The 26,827-nt window shown below is 42.7% G+C and overlaps 1 protein-coding gene across 1 annotated transcript in view; it reads left to right on the top strand.

Moving 5' to 3' along the window:
* The window catches only part of sema3c (sema domain, immunoglobulin domain (Ig), short basic domain, secreted, (semaphorin) 3C), a 72,650-nt gene that overhangs the window by 16,251 nt on the left and 29,572 nt on the right, over nucleotides 1-26,827 (top strand). The window contains exons 3-5 of the mRNA XM_033614596.2: nucleotides 16,474-16,634; nucleotides 17,302-17,364; nucleotides 26,568-26,687. Of these exons, the coding sequence (XP_033470487.1) occupies nucleotides 16,474-16,634; nucleotides 17,302-17,364; nucleotides 26,568-26,687 (344 nt within the window). The remainder of the gene's footprint in view (nucleotides 1-16,473; nucleotides 16,635-17,301; nucleotides 17,365-26,567; nucleotides 26,688-26,827) is intronic.

The raw sequence follows: 26,827 nt of genomic DNA on the forward strand, positions 1-26,827 counted from the left end.
CATGGACATTTTCTGCAGGAGGGTGAGCTCCAGCTTGCACCGCCTTGGGGGCTGACGGCTTGTGAGATGTTTGACAGCTCCTCTGTCAGTCTGTCTTTTTCTGCCCGTCTCTCTGTGTTTAGCCATTCCTGCGTCTGACCTCGCTCGCCCTGTTGAATGTTTTATTATTCCTCCTCCTAAGCATGTTGAAAGGTAATCAATAGGCATCAATACAAACAGAGACAAGGATAGCCAAGGTCAACTGGAAAATCCTTGGGTGGCAGGCATCACAAAGTAATAACCTATTCTTGTGGAACTATTTATGCAAGCTTGTTTGTCCTTCCTTTGTTGTGTGGTGAATTTTGTACAGTTAAGTTATTAAAATGTTCAACAGCTACTCTCATATTGGAGCTTTTCCATCGGCTGAGCAGTGTTTAACGTTTTATAGGTTAAAAAAAAAAGGCACGCACCATTTTTGGATTAAGGCTTAAGACGGATTCCTTCTCCATTACTGGAAATATTGTTTGACATGAATGGATTTCTTCTGTAAGCACCTGGATCAAAAGAATATGTAAACAAGCTTTTCCCGGAGTCAACAGCCAACTGCAAAAAAAAATCAACAGGTGCATTTATCATTGTTGCCCTCACAGCAAACCTTTACCTTCACTCAACACCACAGAAACAACCCCCTCGACCTCGGCGACATCGTGTCACTGAGGAAATATGGCTTTCTTAAACTGACACAGCTTCAGCCTTGAAGAGCAGCAGAGACCGGAGTCCCACCTGGGTGAGCATTTTTCCCTTTGGCCGTCCTCCATGACTAGTAAACACATCAACTCTGAGAATCCTCTGACCCGTATCTCCTGCAAGCCTCCCCTCGCTCTGAGAGTCTCAGCAGCGAGAGCCTCCCAGACAGTAAAATCACAGAGATTTACTGTCCGCTTGAGGTGAGCAGTAACTAGAGGCTCCTGGTGTGGGCGGATGAGAGGTCACGGCGTAGAAGTGGTACATGTTGGTTCTGTGCGAAGCAGCGGCCGCCGGTGACATGTGAAGGGGAGGCCAGGTGCTAATTGGAGCAGTGGGAACGCAAACTAGCCGGCGGGGGCAGCGTGATGGACAGGTTGTCATCTCAAGTTTCGGCTCCTACGGGGAATATTAGCCAACACTGTAGCAGGTCAGCCGTGCAACGAAACCAGCAGTTGACATTGGTGCCGGATAACATCACTCCGCACAAACACACACACTTAGCCAAGGGAGAAAATACACTCCAGGCTCACATGTCATATTTAGATGCAGTGTCTGCTTTGGGATGCCAGTGTGAGAGGAGGCATACATAAGAGCTCAGGCATTCCGTCCAGCCATATGATTCCCATTACAAATGTCTGGTTATAGATAATTGGTGACAGACAACAATCGGAAAATTAATGAGACGTAGTTGATATAAAGCCGAGGCTGGCTTCTGTCCACGACAGTTGCAGAACAGTAAGTTTACACATGCTGTTTGCATTTTGAGTGCTGAGCACAGCCTGCCTGAGAATGTGGAGTATGTTGGTTGGACAGACAATCGGACGACTCTGTCAGCCAGGCATCCTGGGTGGTCTCAAAGCACTGGAACGACACCTTAACTTCCCCTCTGCCATATGTATACACCACCAGTCATTACTGTATACTACTAGGCTGGTCCCTGAGGAGAATGGATGGCCGTGTCTTTCGGGCAACGGCCATTACTTATCTCTAGAGGAGGCCTGCCAGTTGCCAGGATAAAGTCTCTCGCTGGTGCAGTATGTGTGAGTGGGCCGGCTCTGTGTTAGGTAAGTGCAGCCATCCAGAACTGAACCAGAAGGGCTCTTGTCTGGACAAAGAGCAATGGTATTTGGCACAAGGTTTGAAGTCAGACCTCTGTGATGAAACCCACTCCATCTTGTGAGGAGAGATGAATTGCGAGGGGGCGGTACAGGCTCCCGCTTCAATATTTATCAAGACGGGTTATTGGGGTCCTCCCAGCGGCTGCCCCTGACAACCACAGAGCAGGTTCTCCTCCAACTGAATGGAAAGCAAGCCTCATTAGCATGGAGTTAATTTATTCATGCTGGCCTTTCAGGTACAAAGCCAATTGATGAGGGCTGCATTTACATGGGAGACACCAAGGGTTGATTTGTAATTGGTCCACTGTCCAACCCTGAAGTGTTAATTAGGAGCAGGGACCTTTTGGCTTGCACTCAGACATTGGTGTTAATCAAAAAACCCAACACTCCAGTCAATTTGTTTAAAGCTGCTCATCCCTGCTTCACACGGGCCAAGCTAATGTCCTGACAAAATAAAACCACATTGTTGCTCCAGGCTGATTTTATCACCTTTTTATGTCGACAGAGGATTCTTATGTGGCGAATCTAATAAAATGCAGCTGTGTTTTTCAGTCTTAAAGAAAAACATCATCCCCCAAATGAGCATTTGTATTTATTTATTTATTTTATTTGACCTTTATTTAACCAGAAATACCTCTTGAGATTAAACATCTCTTTTTCAAGAGTGTCCTAGCCAAGACAGGCAGCAACGTAAGTTACAGACAGACAACATGGAACAAAAATATACAGGGTAAAAAATATACAGATCTAAAACAAGCAATATAAAGCACAAAATAAGATTATCTAAAAAGAACATTTTGTTTTTCAGGCATGATTCTGATTAACGAAGCATCCAAAAATGGAAGACATTCCTGATGAATTGAAATCATACGGTTTAACAACATTAAAACAATCTCTAAAGATCCATTTACAAACTCTCACACAACTCGTGCAGTATAATCCAAGTCTCATTTATCCAATCGTATGCTTTTACTTTCCCAACAGACAGCCCTTTCCAACAGGGAACAGTTGCCATGACATTGTTTCAATGGTGCAAAACTACCAACCCCTATTAATCTGAAAATGTCCCATGGCCCATTTCTCCAACAGTCCAACATCCATAGTCCATAATCCTGGGTGTTTTTACCAGCCCTTTATGGTGTTTCCCAGCAGCAAAGCATTTATCAGGTGCTTGACCCACCAAACCCGTTTGTATCTTAATTATCCATCCCTGCTTTTCCAGCAGCTTTTGTGCCACCAAACGTTCGTTATAACCATAACAAAGTGGCTTTCGTCCCTATACCTAACCACAAATGTAACGTACTAATTAAAGAGCGCCAGTCAAGCCTTAAAATGAAGGAAAACAATGGATGTATGATAGGGGCCTAAGAAAATCTTAATACACTTAAGTATCACAATATTATATTTCGTGACGCTGTATTAATTCTCAAAAACACCTAATTTTTAATTAATTATTTACATGCAAAAATTCATGGCAGTGATTCATTTTGTGTTGTGTTTGAATCTCTGACTTCTAGACAGCAGTGTTGTCATCTGTCTTCTATCAGCCAGTTGACTTTGCCACTCCAACATACCAAACAACATATCGCTAGTGTAAACACAAAGAACGCAAGCTTATGAAACAGGTATAAATGTCACACTGCTGGCCTAGTCGCCGATCCTGGATGTTTTCTACCGACCCTTTACGGTGTTTCCCAGCAGCATAGCCTTTCTCAGTGGTGTTTGACCCACCAACCGCGGGTGTATTTCAATAATCTATCCCTACTTTTCCAGCAGCTTTTGTGCCACCAAACATTAATTCTTAACCATAACAAAGTGTTTTTTGTGCCTAAATCTAACCGCAAATGTAACGTATCTGTGAAATATACAAAATATACAATGCTAACATTTCCTTTGGCGATTAAGTTGTCTAACCACAAGGAGTCTTTATTTTCAGAGAAACGGGACATGGGAGCAATGACATTTATTTTCAAGATAATGGGCTGTCAGGGGAATGGGCTTTTTCTGTCTAACAGGGCATTTGTTGCTGCCCATCATTCCGACAGCCCAAAACCGAAGCCCCATTTGTCCAACAAATGTCCTGTTAGACAGAAAAAGCCCATTCCTCTAAATGGGGCTTCAGTTTTGGGCTGTCGGAACCATGGGCTGTCCCTGAGTAAGTGAACAGAGAGTGAAACTTCTTTTATACTCTGTTCAAAGCCAGATTCTACTGACAAAATCAGCAATTTTACCTTGCTGAACACATGAGTCTACAACCATTTTGATCATTTACTGTTACTTTGTGACTTTGTTTTTTTTAAAGGGATAGTTTGGATTCACCAGAGTCACCCAATAAGAAAGACTAAGTAACTGACTGAGGCAGCGGTAGACGAGCAGCTCCCGTGTTCAGTGAGGTAAAATTACCGTTTTTGTCAGTGGAGTCTGGCTTTGAAGAGCATAGACATGTTTCACTTTGAATTCAGTTCTCTGTTGGAAAGGCCAGTCTGTTTGGGAAGTACTAAGCACATAATTAGATAAATGAGACTTGGATTATTTGGCAGGAGCTGTGTGAAAGTCTGTCAACAAATGCTTTGATATAGTTTTGCTGTTGTTAAACGTGGCTGCCTACCACTTGAATTCATTGAGGATTTTCTCAGTTTTTGTATTCTTTCACCAGAGACATGCAAGAATAACATTTCTTTACAAATTCAATGTAACACAGGATAAGTAACTGATAAACAAATGGTCAGATGGGGGGGTGAAGTATTCAGTCAACCACTTTCCTCCAACCACATCTCCTTACAATATAAACCACGATGCCACACTGTTTCCTCTGGTGTTCTTCCACCTCTTGTTATCTCCCATCAAATCAGAAGAAGAGCCAAAGGCTGTTGATGTGACACCAGCTCAGTTAGTTGGCACCGGCTCCTCAAACCTCAGTCCTGGGCGGTCCAGAACTACAGTTGCCTCTCTCATAAAGATCCCACATACTTTCCAGTGACAGTGAATCTCTCATTTTTACGATGCTGCTTTACAACAAACTGTTCCTTGTATGGACATCCCAAACCAGAACCATGGATGCGTTGTTTACCGCTGGAGGCATTGTCGTAAAATTCAGCCTTTGAAATAGTTTGCATGATCAGATAACTGTCAGTCTGTCAGAAAGTCTTATGGGATGAAAACCTGAGTGAGGCTTCCTTGCGGTTGTTGCCTTTCCTCTCTTTGTTGTACGGTATAATCACGACAGAAAAAAAGCAGAGAATCAGCTAAGTGAGCACAACAATCTCCTCTGCACTCAAACTGCTGCCACACAAACAGGGGCACAATAACAGGCCCTTTTCTGTTGCCCACACTTTTTTCTATTTCTACTTGGTTTTTCACCACAATTACATAAAAGAGGATGTTTTTTTGTTTCTTTTTTTCCTGCGAGACTGTGAGTCTCTGTGGCTTGTTGCCTCTCTGGGTTGTTACCCTGGAGCTGGTGCCCATGAACAATCAATTCCCCTGCAGTTTACAGAAGGCTGAATTACCCGCCACAATGATCACAACATGTATTTTCCTCAGATATCTTTTCTCCAAGGCCGTGGTGACAGCACAAACAAAAAGCAAGGCCTGCTGTCGTGAACCAAAGGGCTGCATTTAATTTTGAATTGTCAGTCAATGTCAGTCTGCGATCGACTGACATTGCACACGTTTGAAAATGAATGTGCATTAGTCAGGCCCTTCTGCAGCTCTGACTGGGATCAATTACCTAATCATTTAGTCCATTAAATGTCAAAAGGCAGACGACTGGATGTGCTTTTGTCTGACCAACAATCCAAAACCCAACAATATAATCTAATCTGAATTTTCAACCCAACATGAAGAATGGAAATTTGAACATGTACAGTTCCCTTACAACTGAGGAAACTCCATCCGCTGAAGAAGGTTATGTAATATGATTAAAAGCTCCAGAACAGCTAATAGATCTTGTGGTGACATTGTCTTAGATGTGAGCCCGTTCTCATTCCGCAGTCATCGAAATCTGGCACTTGGGCAGTCACTTGCGGCCTAAGAAACCATGAAAAATGGCGTCCTTTAAAGTCAGCATGATTCGTGGCTGGTTTCCATTATAGTTTAAGGGGGTGTCAATAAGAGATGCAGCGATTCAAGGACGAAAGTTAAGGACTCCAAAGTCATCGAAATCCGGCGCTTGGGCAGTGACTTGCCGCGTCAGACACTGACGAAAAAAGCCGTCCTTTAACGTCAGCATGATACGCAGCCGGACGCTGTTATAGTTTAATGGCACTTAGCGGCATCAGGGGGGAAAGCAGCAAGACAAGAACGAAAGTTAAGGCGGCGAAAGTCCGAGTAGATTGGGTGGGAGTGGTGTTGGATGGGTCCAACAAACATTGAATTTCACCCAGCAGAGCGGTGTTTGGTGTTGGGTGTTGCCTAAACCCAATGATGTGCATTAGTTGTGGAAGGAAAAAAAACCTCAATTTGTTTTGTTGTACTGACTTAGTGCTTTTATTTTGAAAGAGCCTGTATGTAAACGGTAAATTTCCAGTGAAAACAGAAGTGTATTTTGAAAGAAGACAATGCATGTAACAGGCAGAACTTGACACAGTGTCCCAGAACGTCAACAACCGACGCACCCAGGGTACCTTTGACGTTGTATCTGGACATGGAAAGTCCATGACCAAACATAGATATGTGTCGGAGTGAGAATGTGTTGAAAATACAGAAAGATGGAGATGCACCCAGTAATATAAAATAAAGAAAATTAGCAACTCCTGACATCTGCAAAGCTGAAATGGAGCACATTTTTGCTTGACTTACATGGGCAGTCTACCAATTTTACCCCAAAATGTCAGTTGAGTCAATAAAAATAGTTGAATAATGTCTTCTGTATCCCCAAAGGAAGCTCTCTAAATACAGAAAATTATCCTGGTGATGTCATCAGGGTTGGATTGGGGCTTGAGACTTCAAATCTGAAACCAAAAGTATTTTTACCCATAATTGGTGTTAAAAGTTGGGATATCTCGGCCACTGCTGCCTTGATTTTCTCCAACTTTATGACAGTGCAACACTCAATTGAATAAGTATCTCTTCAATTCATTCAGTTATTAATATTGATTTTATTTTAATAATTTAATCGATTTATCAGCTGATTGCTTCTGGAAAACTTCCTGGTTCCTTTTATCCATTTGAATTACAGTCCATCCTCCAGCATGTGAGGAAGAAATTTATCCTCTAATAGGATCTCCTCTGCAGCATGGAAAGCAACCTGCTGTTTAATATTGAATGACCGCTGTCGTTTTTTTTAGCGCAACAAAAGGCTTTTGTGCTGCTTCCGCTTGACCACTTCACACACACAAAAAAAACACATCAAAGAGAGAAAAAGTCTCAGCTCTCCAGTTGCCACCTTGCCCTTTCCGCTAACCCCAGCGTCTATCGCATGGATTAGGGTGTATTGTATCACCACTGGTCTGCCGTCCGACCAATGGGGCGCTATGGGTCAAAGCTCAAAGTCAAAGGCAGGACACTGGGGACTGCTGTGAGGTCCGCAGGGAGTTGTTGGGCCCACCTGCCCACATACATAATAGAAAACCCACCAACTGTCATTGCTCAGACGCTGCTACCTCTCTCTCTTTTCAGTTTCTTTCCCTCCACCTGCAACAAGCACGGCAGCAAGACAGACAAAACATTTCATCACTCACATTACCTCAGCTTCTCTCAATCCTACGATCAAGTCAAGCCCCACCTTTATATCTTTGCACGAAATATTGTCTCTTAAACTGCAAATCCTTTTCTTTTTTGCAAAGCACGACAGGTCTGTTATTCTTAAACATATTGTTCTGTCCTTCAGCATCCACAAAATGTTTAAAGGAACATTTCACCCCCCAAATGATCACTTCTGACCCTACCATCTGAATGTGGCAGCAGAAATCCAGACTCATCAGACCAGGCAACGTTTTTCCAATCTTCTATTGTCCAGTTTTGGTGAGCCTGTGTGAACTGTAGCCTCAGTTTCCTGTTGTTAGCTGACAGGAGTGGCACCTGGTGTGGTCTTCTGCTGCTGTAGCCCATCTGCTTCAAGGTTGGACGTGTTGTTGCTTCAGAGATGGTCTTCTGCAGACCTTGGTTGTAACCAGTGGTTATTTGACTTACTGTTGCCTTTCTATCATCTTGAACCAGTCTGGCCATTCTCCTCTGACCTCTGGCATCAACAAGGCATTTTGGCTCACTCACTGAATATTTTCACTTGTTCGGACCATCCTCTGTAAACCCTAGAGATGGTTGTGTGTGAAAATGCTACAACAACCATGCCACATTGAAAGTCACTTAAATCACCTTTCTTCCTCATTCTGATGCTCAGTTTGAACTTCAGCAGGTCGTCTTGACCATGTCTATATGCCTGAATGCTTTGAGTGAAGGCCTTTTTCAGTCAACCTGGCACAGGGAAGGTTGTTAAAGTGGTCAGGGAAGGGCTGCCCTGACTGCAATATCTCAGCCCTTCTAGCTCTACATGTGCCGTCACCTCTGACCCAATGGGCATGTGAAGGTGGACCCCTGTCCTTCCACTTAAGGAGAATTCGGCGGCGGCCCAGAAGGGACGGAAAAGCCATGAAGTTTGATTGGCTACTTGAAAGGGACAAGCCTTCTGGAGCTACTCCAAACACGGCAGTTACAGGGTTCAGTGGTATATACGACCATTCATCTGTGAAAGAGTTTCAGATATCGATGACCAAAATGGGGCAATCGAACGACAGGAGAAAAACATGTGGTATGGGGTATACCGTTTCCTAGTTTTAATCCAGTTCATCCAGTCAAATGAGACTTTGGGCGACTAACTGGCCACACTGGTCATATAAAACCACACTGCACCATTTGTGGGTTTAAGTAGCTGACAGAGCAACATGGAGAGAAATGGGAAAAGTGTGTGTGTTTGGATATTAGTGAGCAAAACCTTTATTTTCATTTCCAAAACAATGTGGCAGGGGTCTAATTAATCCATCTCTACCTTGTCCTTCTTGAGTGAGGAAGGTGTGTGGACGGTCAGCTGTAGCTTCATATCATGCTAAACTTTAAGCTGGCCCTCTCTTTAGTGCTCCATTCGAATGCAAAGGATTTGATTTAAATCTCTCTTGTAACTGTGCACCATGCCAATATTTTGTTTTACTGGGAAATGCGTCAGTACAAAAGCTAAAAACACTTTAACTTCTGTTTCACTGTGACTCTAAAGAGTTATTTTGGATTTACCAAAGTCACACAATAACACAAACCGCTGTGTTTGGATTCTTGGTTCAACAGTGGCAGAAAAACAACTTCACAAACTCAATGTAACACCGGCTGAGTAATTGATACAAAGATTGTCATTTGGAGGGTGAGTATTGTTTTTCAATCTACATCCCCAAAACAACACTGCCCACAACAAGCTGCTCGCCTGAGGGATGACGTCCACAAACACTTTTGACACTCTTCCCTCTCGGGGAAGTTGTGTGATTTCAACAATGAGGAATGTTTATAAACTCAAGACTAATGAATTACATGTGGTCCAGTGGCTTTCTTTGTTATAGACTCGAAAACAAAAACAATTATGCTCCGACTTTTGTTTTCCGTTTTGAAATATCGGCATTCCTGACACCTGATTAGGAAAATGTGTCCAAACTGTGAGGTTGTGGAGCCAGAACACTTGATAACATGTCACTGATGGAATGAATCTGGACCGAGCACTAGTAGCAGTTTCAGTCCACAAAGACCTCATACGAAGGTTATGAGCTGGCGTTGATTCTGTAAACACACACTCCCACTGCATATATTGAATGACTCTGAAAACCTTGACAATTGTTGCGAGCAGCCCCCCCCTCCTCCTCCTCTCCCTGATGGAGCAGGTGCACCATCTGGTAACTTTTGATGTCGGTCTACAGTGCTGCAGCAGTGCACGCATGACTCATATGTTTGTGCGAGATTGAAAGCAGAGCACTGAGAAGATACCAGATCCAGTGGTATGTGGACCCCAGAGGGTTTCGTTTTGTCTCTCAGCGAATAAGCTGGATCCATGTGACACACCCCTGCTGCATCCCATCACAGCACCGGGCTTAGCTGGCCTTCCACCCTCACGATAAAATGAAAGTCTCCTATTTCCCCTTGCTGAGAAAACAATACAAAGTTCACCATAATATTAAACGGTTATTTCACCCCGCACCACACCCCTCTGAACAATCTGTTCCCCCTGTGGAATGTTCTGGAGGGATGCTGTCAGACACAGAGCTATGGAGACAGGAGTGTACCATAATGTCAATTAACAGTGGAGGAGGGTGGGTTGGGGGACTGAAAGTCTGGTTGCTGCTTGTGAACTCACCTCACTACCAGCAACCAAGCCCGCCATCAGGGGGGGTCAGAGGGTACAGATAACCCTGGCCCAAGGCCAATAGGGGGGCTATGAAAAGGTTTATGGTTGACCCTTAAACGGGATCAAGAACAACAATTTACTTACTGACTTTTATCACTGACAATACAAGCTACCTTGTCAGAAAGGGGGCCAAATAACGCTCCAAAGTTACGCAAAATTTTGGCAAGGGAAAGAGGAATATTGGCATTTTTGAAAATGTTGTATCTACATATGTTTGCACACTAGGGTCCCTAAACAGTCTTTAAATTGCATAAATGCATGAGTATGACTGGAAAACTGGGAGTTGACAACTATATACTCACAATAAATAAAGAAAAATTATTTGTTCACTCTTGATTTGATCATATGATTTAATACCTTGCAGTCATTTCCTCAGTCAGTGTTTGCTTTTACTGTTCTCTAATCATTCATTGGAAGGCTCAGGGCACCCACGTGACTACCTCTGCTTTTCAAAATAAAAAAAACAAGGTCTTACCAAGTACAAGTAGACACAAAATAAATGTAGAAATATGATAAATTGCATTATATTTGCAGAAAGTATGAAAATGTATAGGGATCCCCCCCACCCCCCACCCAAGTGTTTACATTACATGCACTGCTACATGTAGCTACATGCTAACATCAGGGAAACATGTAAACTTGGTTGCCAATGTTGTCACTTTCAGATCATATTCCTGCTGGAACATGTCTGGTTGTGTTTAGACGTGTTTTTTAGTGATTGTTTAACAAGAGAAAGGGCTGCCACACACAGTAATTGCCTAGCTGCAAGTATACTGCTACATGTAGCCACATGCTAACATCAGGGAAACTGTTCTGAATACTCTGTTTCCAACTGTTTGTTTCCACTTTTAAGACAAGCTGAAGTCAGCTAGTGACAGCTTTCTTTATATGGTTATCTACTCCAGGGATGTTATTGTAAGTGTTTATAGTATGTAGCTCACACAGCTACATGTAGCTATACGGTAGCCTCTGGGAAACGTATAAATGCAGTTGCCAATTTTGTTAATGTTTCCCCAATTTCAGATCATATTCTTGCTGAAACATGTCTGCTTGTTGTTAGAAGCTTTGCTGGTGATTGTTTAACGAGAGAAAGTGCCACTATACATAGTAGTTTCCCAGCTGCAGGTACACTGCTACATGTAGCCACAAGCTAAGGTCAGGGAAAACTGAAACCTTGGTTGCTGGTGTTGTTAATTTCTCCCTGACTTTCGATCATATTCTTGCTGGGACATGTTCGGTTGTGAAGATTTGGAAATAGTAGTTTGACAAACAGCTAAGCTAGCTCCATTGTCATGCTTTTCATAGAAAAGGCTCAGTAAGTCAGGTCAGTGGGTAAACTGCTGATAAAATATGCAGCTACAAGCTCAAGAAAAAGCCTGGAAACAGATTGTTTTCATACATTTCCTTTTTGTCAATTTTGTTTTTTGACCTTTTTCCAACTGAGCTAACGATGGCCAAGGTGTTATAGCTACTAACGTCAGCTAGATAGCTAACTTCAACAGATGTCATGACAATTTAAGACAAAAATATTGCTCAAGTGACAGTGACCTACAATGTCACCTGTCAGTCATATTGTTAATTAACCATTTAATTAAAATGTCACTCAGCCCCAGTCCCTGTTTACTGCAGAGGGTTGGTCGTTTTTGCCCAATAACAGTCTGTCCTACAGCAACTAAGGCTCAGCTGAGCTAACCAATGCCAGAAAACTGCTGCTTTGCATTTTGCAGTTTGAAGAAAGAATGCTTCATAAACGATGTATCGTCTTTAACCTCTTGCCTTTCACTTCACCCCATAATAGCCTACATATTTTAAAAGGCCGTGGGGTTTTTGGCTTCTACCCACTGATGTTTAACTTAACCACTGAACCTGTATAGGCTATAATGTATGATTGTTAAACTCTCGCTCACACCATCTATTATAAACATCTGTGTGTTTAATGAAAGCTGCCATCTTTAAGCTCCAGAAGAGGGTTTCAATTAAGATTTACCTCCATGTGTAAAAGCGAGGTACAGTATATTGTGGTCTGAAAGGTTTTTCTGAATCACCTCCAAGAATGTATTTCGGGAAGATGTAAAAAATTGATTTTCCTTTTTGGCTGAATTTGGAGGCCTGTGTGTTTTTAATTAGCTGAAAGTGAGTCTTTCACCCTTGGTGGCTCGTGCTCTGGCAGAGCAAAGCGAGTAACATCTTAAACCTCTTCAGTGTTAGGAAAATATTGCCTCTGCATGGAGCGCTCTGTGATGCTGTCTGCGATGATGCTATCTCTGCAGCTTTGAAGCACGAGCCCGATGCGATCTGTCTTTATAGACTTTATTAAACAAACATCTGCTTGACAGGACGCATTCACCTTTAATTTTGATCCTGGCGAGTCAGGTAAAAACAGAGTCGTATTAGCGTGCATGTTCTCCATTAGGAACCGGATGATGCTCTCACCTCGGATGATATAATGCTCAAAAGTACTTGCTTCAAGACACAAACCGTATAAAGCAATTTAGGTGAACACAGAATCGTGGGAAACTCTCCCGTGACTGAAGTGGTTAACTTGTCTTTATTTAAAGTTAAAGACTCCAATCTTCACGAGGCGAACGCCCCCTTCAACAGCCTGTGATCAGAGCGAGGGGTGCCACAGAAAAAGCCACTTTCCCTCAAGATAAAAGGCCCTAGCCTCAAAAGCGTATGTCACACAATAATGAAAATGTGACTTTAGCCCAAGGCAGAGAGGCAAAGCACAGGCAACCTGTTTGTTGATTAGAGGGGGGAACACAAAGAGAGCTGAGACAGGGTCAATGGAGGGGAGGAAATGGAGGGTGTAGATCTACGTTGCCCCCCCACACCCCCTGCTCTCAGCGCAGATTGAAAAAGTGATAAATATGCATGAGTTTGGCTTCGACAGTGAGGGCCTTTGATGGTATGGTGCAGAGTTCTTTATCTCTGGAGCAAATAGGCTGAAAATAACTGTCTGATAATGTTTACTTTGTGTGTGTGTGTGTGAACAATATGCGCTTTTAATGAGTAGAAGAGACTCTGCAGGAAGACTTTTTTTACACAATAGCCTATATACTGTATCTCCTCAACATGTCACAGCTTCTCTGTAATAGGCTGGATGAAAGCGAAGTGAAATGTGAGGCACCTCTAGTAATAAATCATACTTGTATCAATATCCAAGGCAATTTATTCCAGTAATGATAACATTGGTGACTCACAGTACATCAGATAATTATTTCTAATACTTCAGAGTTATCTGCTCTTATCTCAAGGCACGGGAAGAATTTTGTGTTATTAAGTATTAAAGCACATGTAAGTGCACACACAGTAAATGCAGCCTGGAGACATAATTAAAGTGGACTTATTATGCTTTTCTGTATATTCTGTCATATATATAATGTTACAGTGACAGATGTTCATGTTAAACGCAGCCAAAGTTTCACGTAATGAGGTAAATGTTTGTAAAAGTAATCCCTGTGAGCAAAAACCTCAGGCTTCAGCCCACTCCGAATACTCTGTTTCCAGCTGTTTGTACTTTGAAGACAGGCTGATTTCAGCTAATAACAGATTTCTTTATATAGCCGACACTGCTATATAAAGAAATCTGTTATTAGCTGCACGCTAACCTCTTCATTTCTCCCCATTTTCAGATCATATTCCTGCTGGACCATGTCAGGTGGTTGTTAGAAGCTTGTGTTGGTGAAGTGCTGCTATATATAGTAATTTCCCAGCTGCAAGTTCACTGCTACATGTAGCCACATGCTAACATCAGGGAAACCGGAAATCTTGGTTGCTGGTGTTGTTAATTTCGCCCCAATTTTGGATCATATTCGTGCTGGAACACGCTTGGTTGTTGTTAAAAGCTTTTGTTGGTGATTGTTGAACAAGACAACATGCCACAAAACACAGCCATTCCCTGGCTGCCAGTACATTGCTACATGTAGCCACATGCTAATGTCAGGGACGCCTGAAAGCTTGGTTGCTGATGTTGTTAATATCTCAGCAGTTTTGGACCAGATGTGCAGTTGCAAAGATTTTGGGTAAGATGTTTTTGTTAGTGGTTTTAACAGTAGAAAGTGCTGCTGTGCTTTGTGACATTGCATTAGGCCCGTTTCCACTGAAGAAGTTCCTGGTACTATTTGGGGGCAGGAACTACTACAGGAACGTCCTCTCGCCCGGCCCTCTCAACCGCCGTGTCTCCACTGAGAGAGCGGAATAGGAGGAAGGTTCCTGTAAAATTACCGGGCTCTGGATGTGACGTAATTGTTGCGCGACCATTTTGACCAGGGCGACGTAAGGACGTAGTTAGCTGTTAGCCGTTAGAGGTGTCTGTAATAACTCAATAAATGGTCCGTGATTTTTTTTTTTTCCAGCAGATGTCTTAGTTACAACATGATTGAGCTAACTGGAGTAGTTTCATGTCGTATCCGACAACGGGAGGCTTTTAACAGATGACATCCTGATGTTAGCTTTGCTGCTGCTGTTAGCTGTCCCTGTCAGCTGCAGCCTGATGCTTTCTAGACATCGTGATTTCCCAAAACTGAATAAATACCACACATAGCAGAACAAAACTGCTTTGCTAGCTCAATCATGTTGTAACAAAGATATCCACTGGAAAAAATACTTTTTTCACAGACCGTATATTGAGTTACTGAGTTATTACAGACACCGCTAACGGCTAACAGCTAACGGTTAGCCCAGCTAATCTATGATAACCATAGTAATTACAAAACGTCACATCCCGCCTTGAGTATATCTAATCAGCACCAAGTAATCCCCAAGCCCCAGTCAGGACTCTCTCGGGCCGTTCTGAGTACCTACTCCGAGGCAGGGACTTGTTTAGCCCCTGTAAAAGTTCCGGAGCTCTGGTTCCTGTGGTGGAGACACACACCAACAGCCCCGGCCCCGTAAAATTACCCCAAAAAGAGTCAACACATTCTCACTCCAGTCTAGTCACATCTTTACTTTTGGTCATGGATTTTCCACGTCCACATACGATGTGCAAGGTACCCTGGGTGTGTTGGTTGTTGACGTTCTGAGACTCTGTCAAGTTCTGCTTGTTACATGCATTTCTGTTTTTACAGGAAATATACAGTTAGCATCCAGTCTCTTTCAAAATAAACACACTACGTCAGTACACCACTGCTAATTGATGTTGTTTTTCCAACTAACATACATGGTTAGGTTTAGGAAAAAAGAACAGGGTTGGGCTTTATAATCGTAAAGGACGCAAACACCGCTCTCTCGGGTGAAAGTTGGTGTTTGTAGGACCCTCCCACCAGCACTACTCAGACTTTCACCGCCTTCATTTTTGCTCTTGTCCTGCCACATTTCTTCCTGACGTTAAACTGTAATGGCAACTGGCCACATATCATGCCAACGATAAAGGACGGCTTTTTTTGTCAGTGCCTGACGCCACAAGTCACTGCCCAAGTGTCGCATTTCGATGACTTTGGAGTGAGACCAGGTTGAGAGGATCAGGCACTTAAACAGAGCATTTCAGAGTGTGAATACAGGGGTTCCAGCACAGACAACTTTAGGAAAATAAAATGTTTTTTTAAACATAAAAGCATGGAAAAATATTTTTTTAGAAACTTTAAAAACAAGTATGAACCTGAACATTTGCAGAATAGGTCCTACACCTACAATGGGAAGTGTTGCATTTTTTTATACTTCATATTAAAGAATTAAAACATTTACTTTAACAAAATACACTTAACTTAATAAATGTCTAAGTCTCTATGAAAGAATAAATAAAACAAACTAAATGACGAACAATCAAATCAAAGAATACAAGGATACAACTACAGAACGACTACAAAATCTGACCCTGAACTCAGTGTAAACTTTTGTTTCATGACTGTTTTGAATAGATTCATTTAAGTTGTTACCAAAAACGTTATGGTTTGATTCCAACCTTAAGTGTATAACGATAACGATCTGTACTATAATACAACCTTTCTGCTGTCTCACATCTTCAGTTTCCCTCCTTGTGAAACTGCAATAGAAGAGAACTGACATGTTCAAGGAGCAGCATCCAAATCCTAAAAGTCTTCTTTAGAGATCTTGTTTAAAACCCACGGGCTCACACACAAAAACCTTATTTGGAGATCTCTTGTTTTGAGGGAGATTAATGTGAGCTTGTGTGTAGCTGATTCTCTCGAGTTTAATTTAGCAGAAGTCTGAGAAAACGTCTCTCATCTCTGCGTGGAAACAAGCTCATGTGTATGTTTTGCTAAGCCTTTCTCTTCTCTGTGTGTCTCTCAGACCTGACGGCCTCCCAGTCCTTTGAACACTACAGCATATCAGACAAGGCCATGGACTACAGGATCCTGCAGATGGACGAGGACCAGGACAGGATGTATGTGGGCTGCAAAGACCATGTCCTCTCCATGGACATCAACAACATCACCCATGGCACACTAAAGGTCAGCAGCTTCCTGTTATTAGGGTCAGCGCTGGCATCTGGCGTCTTTTCCTCTCGCCATCACAAAGGAGAAAATAAAACGTTTGTTAAATTTAACAGTATGTCAGGCACATCGTGAAACTGCTGCGCTGCCATTATTCTACTCTCTGCAATGATATGCAAATTACCATACATTTGCCATGATCAGAACAATTTTAGGGTTATTCAAAAGAGGCATAAAAATGCTGGAGCTCTCTGATAACTGATTCAGTATGCAGTGAAGGAGTTATCTCTAGCATAATTGACAGGCATGAAGTGCATAAACAGATGGGAAACCATTTAGGTTCCCCCAGAGAGTGCTGCACCGCATCCATTTTTTCCAAGTAAATTGCTTGATATATTCATTGAACTAGACCTCCAAGCACCTCTCCCTGCTTTGAAAACACACACATTTTCCACAGGCAGGAGCTGGCTGTAATCACCGACACACAAACTTCTGTCGAAACCGAAACTTTTACAACATTTGTTTTTGTTCGTTTTCCACAAATTCTCCCTGTGATATCTGTGTGTGTTTAAGGATATGATCAGACCTCGACGTGGGCATATTCATGTCTCAATCTGTTACTGGCTTTCTGGGCCCACTTTACTATCTGTCACTGATTTAAGTGCTGTGTTGTTTTTCCCACCAGGTGTTTTGGCCTGCGTCTACGAGTAAGATAGAGGAGTGCCAAATGGCAGGAAAGGACCCTACGGTAAGAACCCAGCTCAGTTCAAACCCAGTTCAACCAATAAATAATCACAGGTGAATGAAGCTGCTGCTATTTTCTGTGTCAGTGGTAAATATCTTAAAATTTTCATGTTCATGCATCAGATTTTAATGGATTTTCTTTAAGCAAGCACATGTACACATAGGCCCAATCCCAATACCCCCCCTTGTCCACTACCCCTTGGCCCTTGAAATGAAGCAACAAGGGGTAGGGGTTGAAATCTTTCCCTAGGAATTGAGACACCACTCAGTACATCACCACGTCGGTTACGTTCACGCATATGTAACTATTTTAAACAGGAAGCTGCGAGCCATCTACATTTCCAACCGGCATCTACAATGGAGTCTCCGGTTGATTTCATCCTATCACTTTTGCTGTATTCATCATGCTTCGTTTGATGAACGACAAACAACAGGGGACTTCTGCTAGCTAGCTAGATAGCTAACCAGCTAACATTTATGAGGTAGCATAGTTATACTAGCTGGCATGTTATCGTAATGTGAAAAATCCGACAATTTTGCAGAACAGGACAGATGACAGACGCCAGATAGTGCGAGCTAGCTAGCTAGCTAACAAGCTACCTGACAACGGTAACGTTAGCTATGTATGAACTTTTTTCCCCGTGTCTTGCTCGGTGGTAGCCATGGCGACGTCTACTTCTCGCTGGCAAGTCAGCATCTGAAATCCCTCGCTCCAAAGGGCTAGTTTCATACCCACTACCCCTCGTTATGCCCCCTACCCCTACACGCAAAAAGGAATTGGGACACCCCTACCCCTCGCGGGAACGCGCAAATGTAGGGGTAGGGCCAAGGGGGGGTATTGGGACAGGCCCATAGACCTCAAAGGGTGCTTGTGCCCCTGCCCTTTTTGCCTCACATAGAAAAGTGCCCTTTTTCTGTAGGTCGGATTTTTTTTATTTTTTATTTTTCCTGTCGTGCACAGCCTGCTCTCCCTGCCCTGCTGAACAGATGTTGATTGAGACAAAATATCAGATAGGGAGATCAGTGATTGGAAGCCCTGGGTGATGCCCCTCCCATACCGCATCTAACGTTACAAGCATTTCTGTGGGAAGCGAAACTTATCTCTGGATGCGCATTCAGCACCAGTAGCCTGGTCCAGTCGTGACTTGTGAGTCCTGAGAGTGACGTTAAATGTTTTGGGTTTTTTTTTAAATCTTACACCAATAATATTTTCAGTAGTTTTGGAGGGAGGGGAGAGATAAAGGAATCTATCTTAAACCAATTTTAAAAAAATAAAAAAAGTGTTTTATTGCTTCTTCTTGTCTAAATTCCAAGATGTCTTCCAAATCTCGGTATTATGATATGACATGAATTATATTAAAGGGCCAGTCAGTGGTTTCTGGCGGCATCTGCTGGTCAACCAGTGTATTGCAACTCTTCCCATAGGGTTTCAATAGGGATTCTGGAACAACATGGCAACATCCATGAAATTCGACCTGTGCTTCCAGGTATATAAAACGACTCACTCTAAGATAAAGGAGAATGCAGAAATGATCACTTCTGATGTATTATGCACTATTTAATTATACTTATGAATATTATATTCAGTTTCCACAAAAAACAATATATTTAACGTTATATTAAGAGCATTTTATTTTCACCACTAGATGCCGCCAGAAACCGCTGTACTTTATCAATTTATATTACATACTGTATTGTTTTCTGCCTATGAGCCCCTGCCCCTCTATTAGCCTGTGCACGGCCATGTCTTTAAGACCACATTTTTGGTGAATATGTACGATACACACACCTTCTACTGCTGATTTTAGCCTTCCTTTATATATTTTTTTCTTCATGTGTGTGAAAGATCTTCCTGCTTGAGCTGATTTGCATGTCATGTTTGTATTGTCACACTTAAATGTTGTCTTTGAAACAGAACTGTGTAACTTTTGAGTGAAGAAATAACAAAGTCTTCCTCTTATCAAATCAAAAATGCCGAATTCAAGAGAATAAACTGAACGGCGGTCTTGCAGGGCCAGACGTATAAACCACGCATACGCCTTTTCCCCTCACATAAAAACGCATTTTTCTGACTGATATGAAAAGGACGAGATTAAATCAAAGTTGAGAGATGTGCAGCATTGTTCCATGTTTATCAGTTTCACTGGGTGTGTTATCATTTTTTCAGGCTGCACATTGCTCTGTAGAATGTCAATCAAGGGCACATTTATAAAGTTCATTTTAAATAATTTACAAGCGCCATCTTCTCGTTAAAGGACCGTTTAATTTTATTCTGAATTGTGAAGCACTTTGCCAAGTCAGCTGCAACATGAGCTCTATGAATGAACATCCTATATATGTTAATTTAGAATTTACGACAATGGTTTTCAGAAACATGATGGATTAGACAACACCACAAATATCCACAGTGTGTAATGAGTCTTTTTGGCACCTTTGGAGAACCTTGCGATCCGACATAATCAGTCAAACAGCACTTCTTCTTTGCTCCGCTTCTCATTGACAGCTCTCATGAATGTTGGATTGGACACTATTGATTTTGCGAACATATTTAAGGACAGTTCTAGATCCATTAATGGTGAACTGTGTGGTGTGGCAATGAGGCTTGTGCACGTGTGCCCAGCTCCACAATCAGACAGATTAAGGCGTATGTGCGGCTTTACGTATCTGACAAAAAGAATGCCAATGCACATTTCTGTCTTGTGCATACAAAGAGTTTATGTAGATTTATGCATCTGGCCCAACATTGATAAAAGACAAATGTTAACACTGGTATTTGCACATTTTTGTGGATATTTATGCGGATCCACCGTGTTAAACCGACTACTGATTGGGCGGTGGTTCTTCTGTGTGGACACATGTTGAAACTATAATATGACGCATGGTCACTGCACAGATTCTACTCAAACTGGAAGTTGTTGGAAAAGTCTGTGGAAAGTCATTTCTTCATCCTTCGAACAGAGGCGCACTAGCGATGTCCCTTACACCAATATGGACCCCATAAACAGCAGTTTATACTGAGGTTGCTAATGGTAGCTAACGTAAAGAATTACACAAGACACAGACAGGTCAGAAAAACAGGATCTATGACAAGTCATGCTTTTCTGCCACAGTGGTTGAGATGTAGACTAAAGGTTTTGTCAGCTGTTCCAGGTCTCCGGCGGAACTGTGTGTGCCGCCTCCTGGGATTTCCCTCTCCCATCTGTGAGCTTGTGTCGGGTCCAACCACATGTGTAGCAGGCAGCAGATGTCTTCAGGGTCAGGGTCGACTGGCCCGGAGTCCTCCTGGCATCAGCGGAGTTTGTCAGGAACAAGAGTGAGGCGTGGGAGGATGGAGGGCCGCGGAGTGCTGTAGAAAAATAAACCAGAATCAAAGCTTGTAAATGGGATGCAGCTCATTGACGCAGAGGATTCATAACCCGGCCTGATTCTGAGCCGCACTTGTTAGCTTCAGCAAGATTTAATGAAGGCATACAGTAGGGCTCAGAAGACTGATCCTCCTCCGCCTCTGTTTGCCTCTAATTGGGTTGTTCTGGAATGCACAGTTGCCTAAAGACGCCGCAGTGCGGAGAACAGAGAGAAGTTTTAAAGAGAAAACCTCCTGAGCAACTTTTCACATGAATCGAAACCCTAATTTTCAAAGTAACAATACAAGTTACCATAAAAAGCATCGCGCTACGACCAGCGCTGCCTGTTTGTCCTACATTCTCCACCATCTCTGCATCCCCCTGACAGCAGCCGGGGTAATGGAGCCAGGCTTTTGTACAACACGCTGTTGCAGAAATAGAGAAGAAGCTGTTTCCAGTCACTGAGTGATTTGTGCTGCTCTGAGTCACAGCCCGCCTGCTGCAGACAGGCTCCCACAAATATTTGGATGAGCCATCTTTGCGTGGAGCCACTCAGTGGCCTCTTCTCTCCTCTGTCATCCCTTCCTTTACTCACAGCAATGCCAGTTTCTTTTCTAAAAATTTCTCTTCCGGTCTTAGTATGTTTTCCACTTCTCATGGTCACTTTTTCCAACTCTCGGTTTCCTCTCTACCGCAGTATATTTCATTCTCTCTCTTCCATGATGCTGCTCATCTTTCTCATAGCCTCCTTCATTTGCATCAAAGCCCCCATACATCTGTTATGGTTACCCTACACATCTGTATATATTAAGTTCCTCCTCTCTGATAGAATCTGTGGTCAACAGGGGCTCCAGACGGCGACCGCACAGTGTTTGTGCCGGAGGGTGGCGCAGAAGGAGAAATGTAGACCAACCAGGTTGATTATGTCTGTTTGCTGCTCGCTTAAAAGCCTCCACTTTAAGCTCAATGTGATCGCCACTTGAATTTGAGGCTGTAAGGCTGGATGCTGTTTATCTGGCATGGTCACGAAGTCTGTGTGAGTATGAATAGGGAACACAAGAGGGAAAATAAAACTCCTATAATGTTCCTTTTAACACTGGGACTGCACTTTGAAACATATCTGTTCCAGTTGTTCCTTCAGCTTCAGAGATCAGAATACAGAGAAAAACTATAGATATAGATACATATACAGATATAGATATATTGGAAAGTAAGTAAACAAAACGTTGAAGAAGAGTACACTTGCAAGATAAATGTGACACTTTCTAATGTCACAATGGAGGGACAACTACGCAGGTTGATTTTAGCGCTGCTCATCGTGGACTATATTGCTGTCATTGTTCATTTTAGTCAAACCATACAGTTTGAAAACGAGGCGCGGCTCCAACTAGAAAACAATGTTTTGATGCATTGGATGTGCTGAATGTGCATATTAAGGCAGTACAGGAGGAGGTGCACATTAATAATCCTCCAGGACTGTAACATGCTCATGTTTAACCCAAACAATGTGTCATGTGACTGCAGTTGGTTCAGATCCAGGTCGGAACACGTTCTCACCACAAATGAACTGCCCTAGTGTTTGTTTGTAACCAGACTGAGACCACCTCTTCAAGAAGGTCTTGGTCCGGTTGTTTTGGTGCGCACCTGAGTGTGATTGCTGTGTTCACACCTGCCCAAACAAACCACACTTAGGGGGGAAACGAAGTTGAGATCGACTGAACCAAACAGGGCAGGTGTGAAAGCACCCTAAGAGTGCTGCAGAAAAACCTGGAAATGACTAAATGAGTTAGCATTTTAGCACTCCTGTTCCCTCATCTTGAAGTCAATGGATTTTTTTGAATGAGTTTTTGGTTAAATGCCTGAAATAAGGTCTGTGGTTAATACAAGCTTAAGAGACTTTAACGTTTTATTCTACAAAATACGTCTGTGAATACCCCACTAGTGAAATTTGAAGCTTTTATGTGTCTTAAAAAAGGCGCTTAACAGGTGGCTAAATCGGACTACAGAAGGTCATAAGTCTGGACCTGGCTTTACAACTTTACAGCCTTGTTGTGGTGAGGTTGAAATGTTTGTTTATGGCCTAACGTTAGCTTTTTATTTCAAGCGACTGCATTTACACTATTATCTTCCCTAACCCTAATCCAATGGGAAAATCCCATAGGCTTTTTGACAAAGGAAACCAGGGCGATGCTAACTCCATGTTTGCCTACAAAAAAATCATCACCACTGCACTACTCTATTGACTCTAGATGGATAGTGCTTCGACACATGGCACTTAAACTCACTGTTTTGTGTTGTAAATGTCTTTTTCTTTCTGTTGGCTTCACTGGCAAACAGCCGGCTAACCACGTTAACAAGTCGAAACATGGCTCTCATTGCCCACCCACCAGTCTCCACTCCTGGGGTCTCATTTATAATCATTGCGTGCGCACAAAACAAGGCCTGACAAAGGCATACACCACTTCCCACGCAAAAGTTGTGATTTATACAAACAGACTTGATAGGAGAACTTTTGACCCACTCTTACGAACATTGTAGAGACAGGAAATCGGCAGCGCAGATGGTGAGGTGGAAGCCTGTTTGTAGAAATTGTTAAATATCTTTTGGCGGACAGCATTTTTAGGTTTTCTTCGTACACCTGACCCATGGTGGCAAACGGCGTTGCCAGAGGTCGGGCACAATGTTTCTGCAGCAATGCTATCCCACCATTATGGGTTGGAATGGCGTTACCAATGGTTAACATCGAATAAGTGGCACTGCTAGCTCACTCCCACTCAACCCAGGTGATGCACAGTGCACAGCGGTGGCGAGCTAACCAATTTAGCATAAATACCCTATTAGCTTGGCTGCTTATGTGGTACAGCATAGTGCTAACGCTACTACTAATCTGAAAAGTAGAAAATTTTACCCTGAGACCGACATGCGTAACCAGTGAAAAACAATTTCGGCGGTTAATGGCTCTGTGAAACCTGACATTAGTTATGGACCCAGCGGGTGTGAGAGTTGAAGGAGGCTGTGACGGGATGACTGGGTGATAAAAGTAAGGAGAACGCAAGACAGACAGGGAGAGATAAAGAGGAGGAAGATAAATAACCTAGATGGGTGTGTGACGCTGAAAATTCAGTTGTTTTTCGTCGATAGCTCCCAGCGGAGCTGTGCACCGACCGTGAGCTGCAGCAGCTGCCATTCCTGCAGCCATGGCCAAGTTCCTGACGGCTCCCTGGATACGTGTTCCTCTCCTCCCCACTTCTTTCTTCTCCCTCTTCCTTTCTCCGCTCGTTTCTCTGCGAGCTCAAACTTAATTAGCCACAAAGTCCAGCACTCCTGCTGCTGCTGTTTGAGTTGAGGTGAAAGCAGAGATGGAGGGAGGTCGGTAATCTGCCTCACCTAGATATATCACATATACCACTGACACTCTTTTTCCACTGGCTCTAATACCAGAGCACTGAGCTGTAGGATTGTTTGATTGTGCAGCATGTGATTGTGTAACTGTCATAAGAAGTGAGATAACTTTGGGTTTCTCCCTCATATGGAATGGGATACTTCAAGAGAGATAAACAAGCTCTGGATGTGGTATTCACCTTGGCTGTATACCAGGAAGTAGACTTTAACCTCTGTTATTTCTGCCTCAGCACAGCGTGTCATAGCTGTAATTAATAAAATATGACAGTAATTATTTTTTTACAGCGCTGTAATAGCTCGGAGGAGTGTATTATTAAATTATTGTAATGTTAGATCACATTAAAGCCACATCATGCTGAACAGTGGCCACTTTGGCAACATTAAAAATTATGAGATTACGCTAAATGCTAAAATACTGTTTCAAGCTCGTGTAACATTATCATAAGTGAAGAAGAGTCATAAAGTTAGCAAGCTAATTCACTAATCTGCACTGTACAACAACATTTATCTAAAGTTAGCTAACATTTGTTAACATTTAGCCATCTTATGCTACTGCTCATATCTAACCAACTGGGTCGAATTGACGCCATACCTACAGTGTTGGCTCTGCCTAACGTGCACCTCCCCAGAAATGTAACTACACGTCGTGGCGACGCAGACCTCCTGTCTATTTCTGTAAGCTGAAACCATTTCCCTCAGTGGGAACAACGCGTTTATTTACTTTATTTTCACAGATAAGAAACAATAAATTGTTTAGACCATAAAGCTTCCATTAAAAAAAAGCATTTTAAGTCTTGTGTGTGTTTTATCCTGGCTTCATATGAGTAGAGGAAAAGTCTGCTAGTCGCTAGGCTAATTTATACAATGTAAAATGCCATAGGCTTGTGCTAATAACGTTAGCATGTTGTATTTGTTTGGAAAACGTGTTGACAATTGTTTTGTCGGTGAACCTTGTGAGTTGTAATGGAGCCGAATTTTGAAATGTTACCTTCGTTGAATGTTGCTGTTGTCCCTGGCTTCATATGAGTAGAGGAAAAGTCTGCTAGCCCCTAGGCTAATTTATACAATGTAAAATGCTATAGGCTTGTGCTAAAAACATTAGCATGTTGTATTTGTGGGGGAAATGTGTACTTGTGTTTGAAATTTACAGCACTTCACAGAAACCCCGCCGCCTCCTAGTGTTTTGGAGGTGTAACTGCAGAGTGACGCAGACAAGTATAAATGCTCACAATGGTGTAGTCTCTGCATAGAGCTGACGCACAAGTATAAATCCCGGCTTAAGGCTGTAGCAGCAAAACTCTTAAAGGCGTTGAATTGAGCAATGGTGCATTTCATTCATGCCTCTGCACTTGTATCAGACGTGGCCAGAGACATTTTCGGGTTGTCCGTCCTACCATCCCTCTCATTCTCAGAATTGTGTTATCTCAAGAACGCCTTGAGGAAATCTCTTCAAATCTGGCACAAAGATCCTCCTGGATTCATGGAAGAACAGATAAGAATTTGGTGGTCAAAGGTCACTTACAAAAGACATTTTTGGCCATAAATCAAGAAATCATATGCTGAATATGACAAAAATTCACACAAATGTCTAATAGGATAAAATGATGAAGTGATGACATTTTCTATCCAGAAGGTCAAAGGTCAGCTTCACTGTTGCATCATAATGTTGTGCAAATACACTTTTTTGGCCATGATTCTACATCGGTGGTTCCCAACTGGTGGGTCGCGGTCCAAAAGTAGGTCGCTGGCTCAATCTGAATGGACCACAAATGACTTGATTTTTAAGTACAGTGAATTTTCAGCACAGAGCTTTTACTTTGAAGTGTCTTTTCCTGCTGTCGAGTGAGAAACTAACAGATACTGAACAGAGACAGAAAACTAGCTCGGCAATTGGCCAAACCCAAGTATGACCCTGAATGTATTAAACTGCGTGGACCTTGAACTGATGAATAGGGAGAAATCTGGACCCTGTGGCTGGACCAGTTGGGAACCACTGTTTTACATCATATCTCGGGGGGAGACATTCAGTCAAATACTAAACTGATGAGTCTAATCTTGGACGCCCACTTTGTTACAGTGCTGATTATATAGCTCATCTGTGCTGCCTGGGGGGGAAATGTCTGTGAAACATCCACGTTTTAGAATTTGTAGCTTCTTTGCCGCAGCATCCTTATTGAAAGCATTGTCAGATGTCATAGATATGAGTGTTGACAGACATGGATGTAAACTGTAACTTGACTGGTTGGTGGAGAGAAACAACCACAAGGCAGTAATTCAAGCTGTCGATAAATTCGAATTTTTATTTGTAAGAGTGAGAGTGTGCTATTTCTCTTCTTAAAAGTAACACAGTCTTGCTTAATGTTGAACATTTCATCTGACTTAATCTGAGTGACGTTTTTATTGTTGTTTCTGACCGACTGAACTTTTTACATGCCTCGTTTTGTTTATCTGTTCTTTCCAGCACGGCTGTGGGAACTTCATCCGGGTGGTGCAGCCTTACAACAGAACTCATCTGTTCATGTGTGGCAGCGGAGCGTACAGTCCCGTCTGCGTGTACGTCAACAGGGGCCGCAGACCAGAGGTGGGAACACGATGACGGATTCACCTCACTAAATATACAAACTCATGATGGTGTAAACCATGTTTTGGGGACATGAGGCTGGTGGCAGCACAGCGGTTACTATAGGTCTAGGACACACTGCAGGCTGCTGAGCAATACTA

This window comes from Epinephelus lanceolatus, chromosome 23 (genome assembly GCF_041903045.1).
Source record: "Epinephelus lanceolatus isolate andai-2023 chromosome 23, ASM4190304v1, whole genome shotgun sequence".
Lineage (NCBI taxonomy): Eukaryota > Metazoa > Chordata > Actinopteri > Perciformes > Serranidae > Epinephelus > Epinephelus lanceolatus.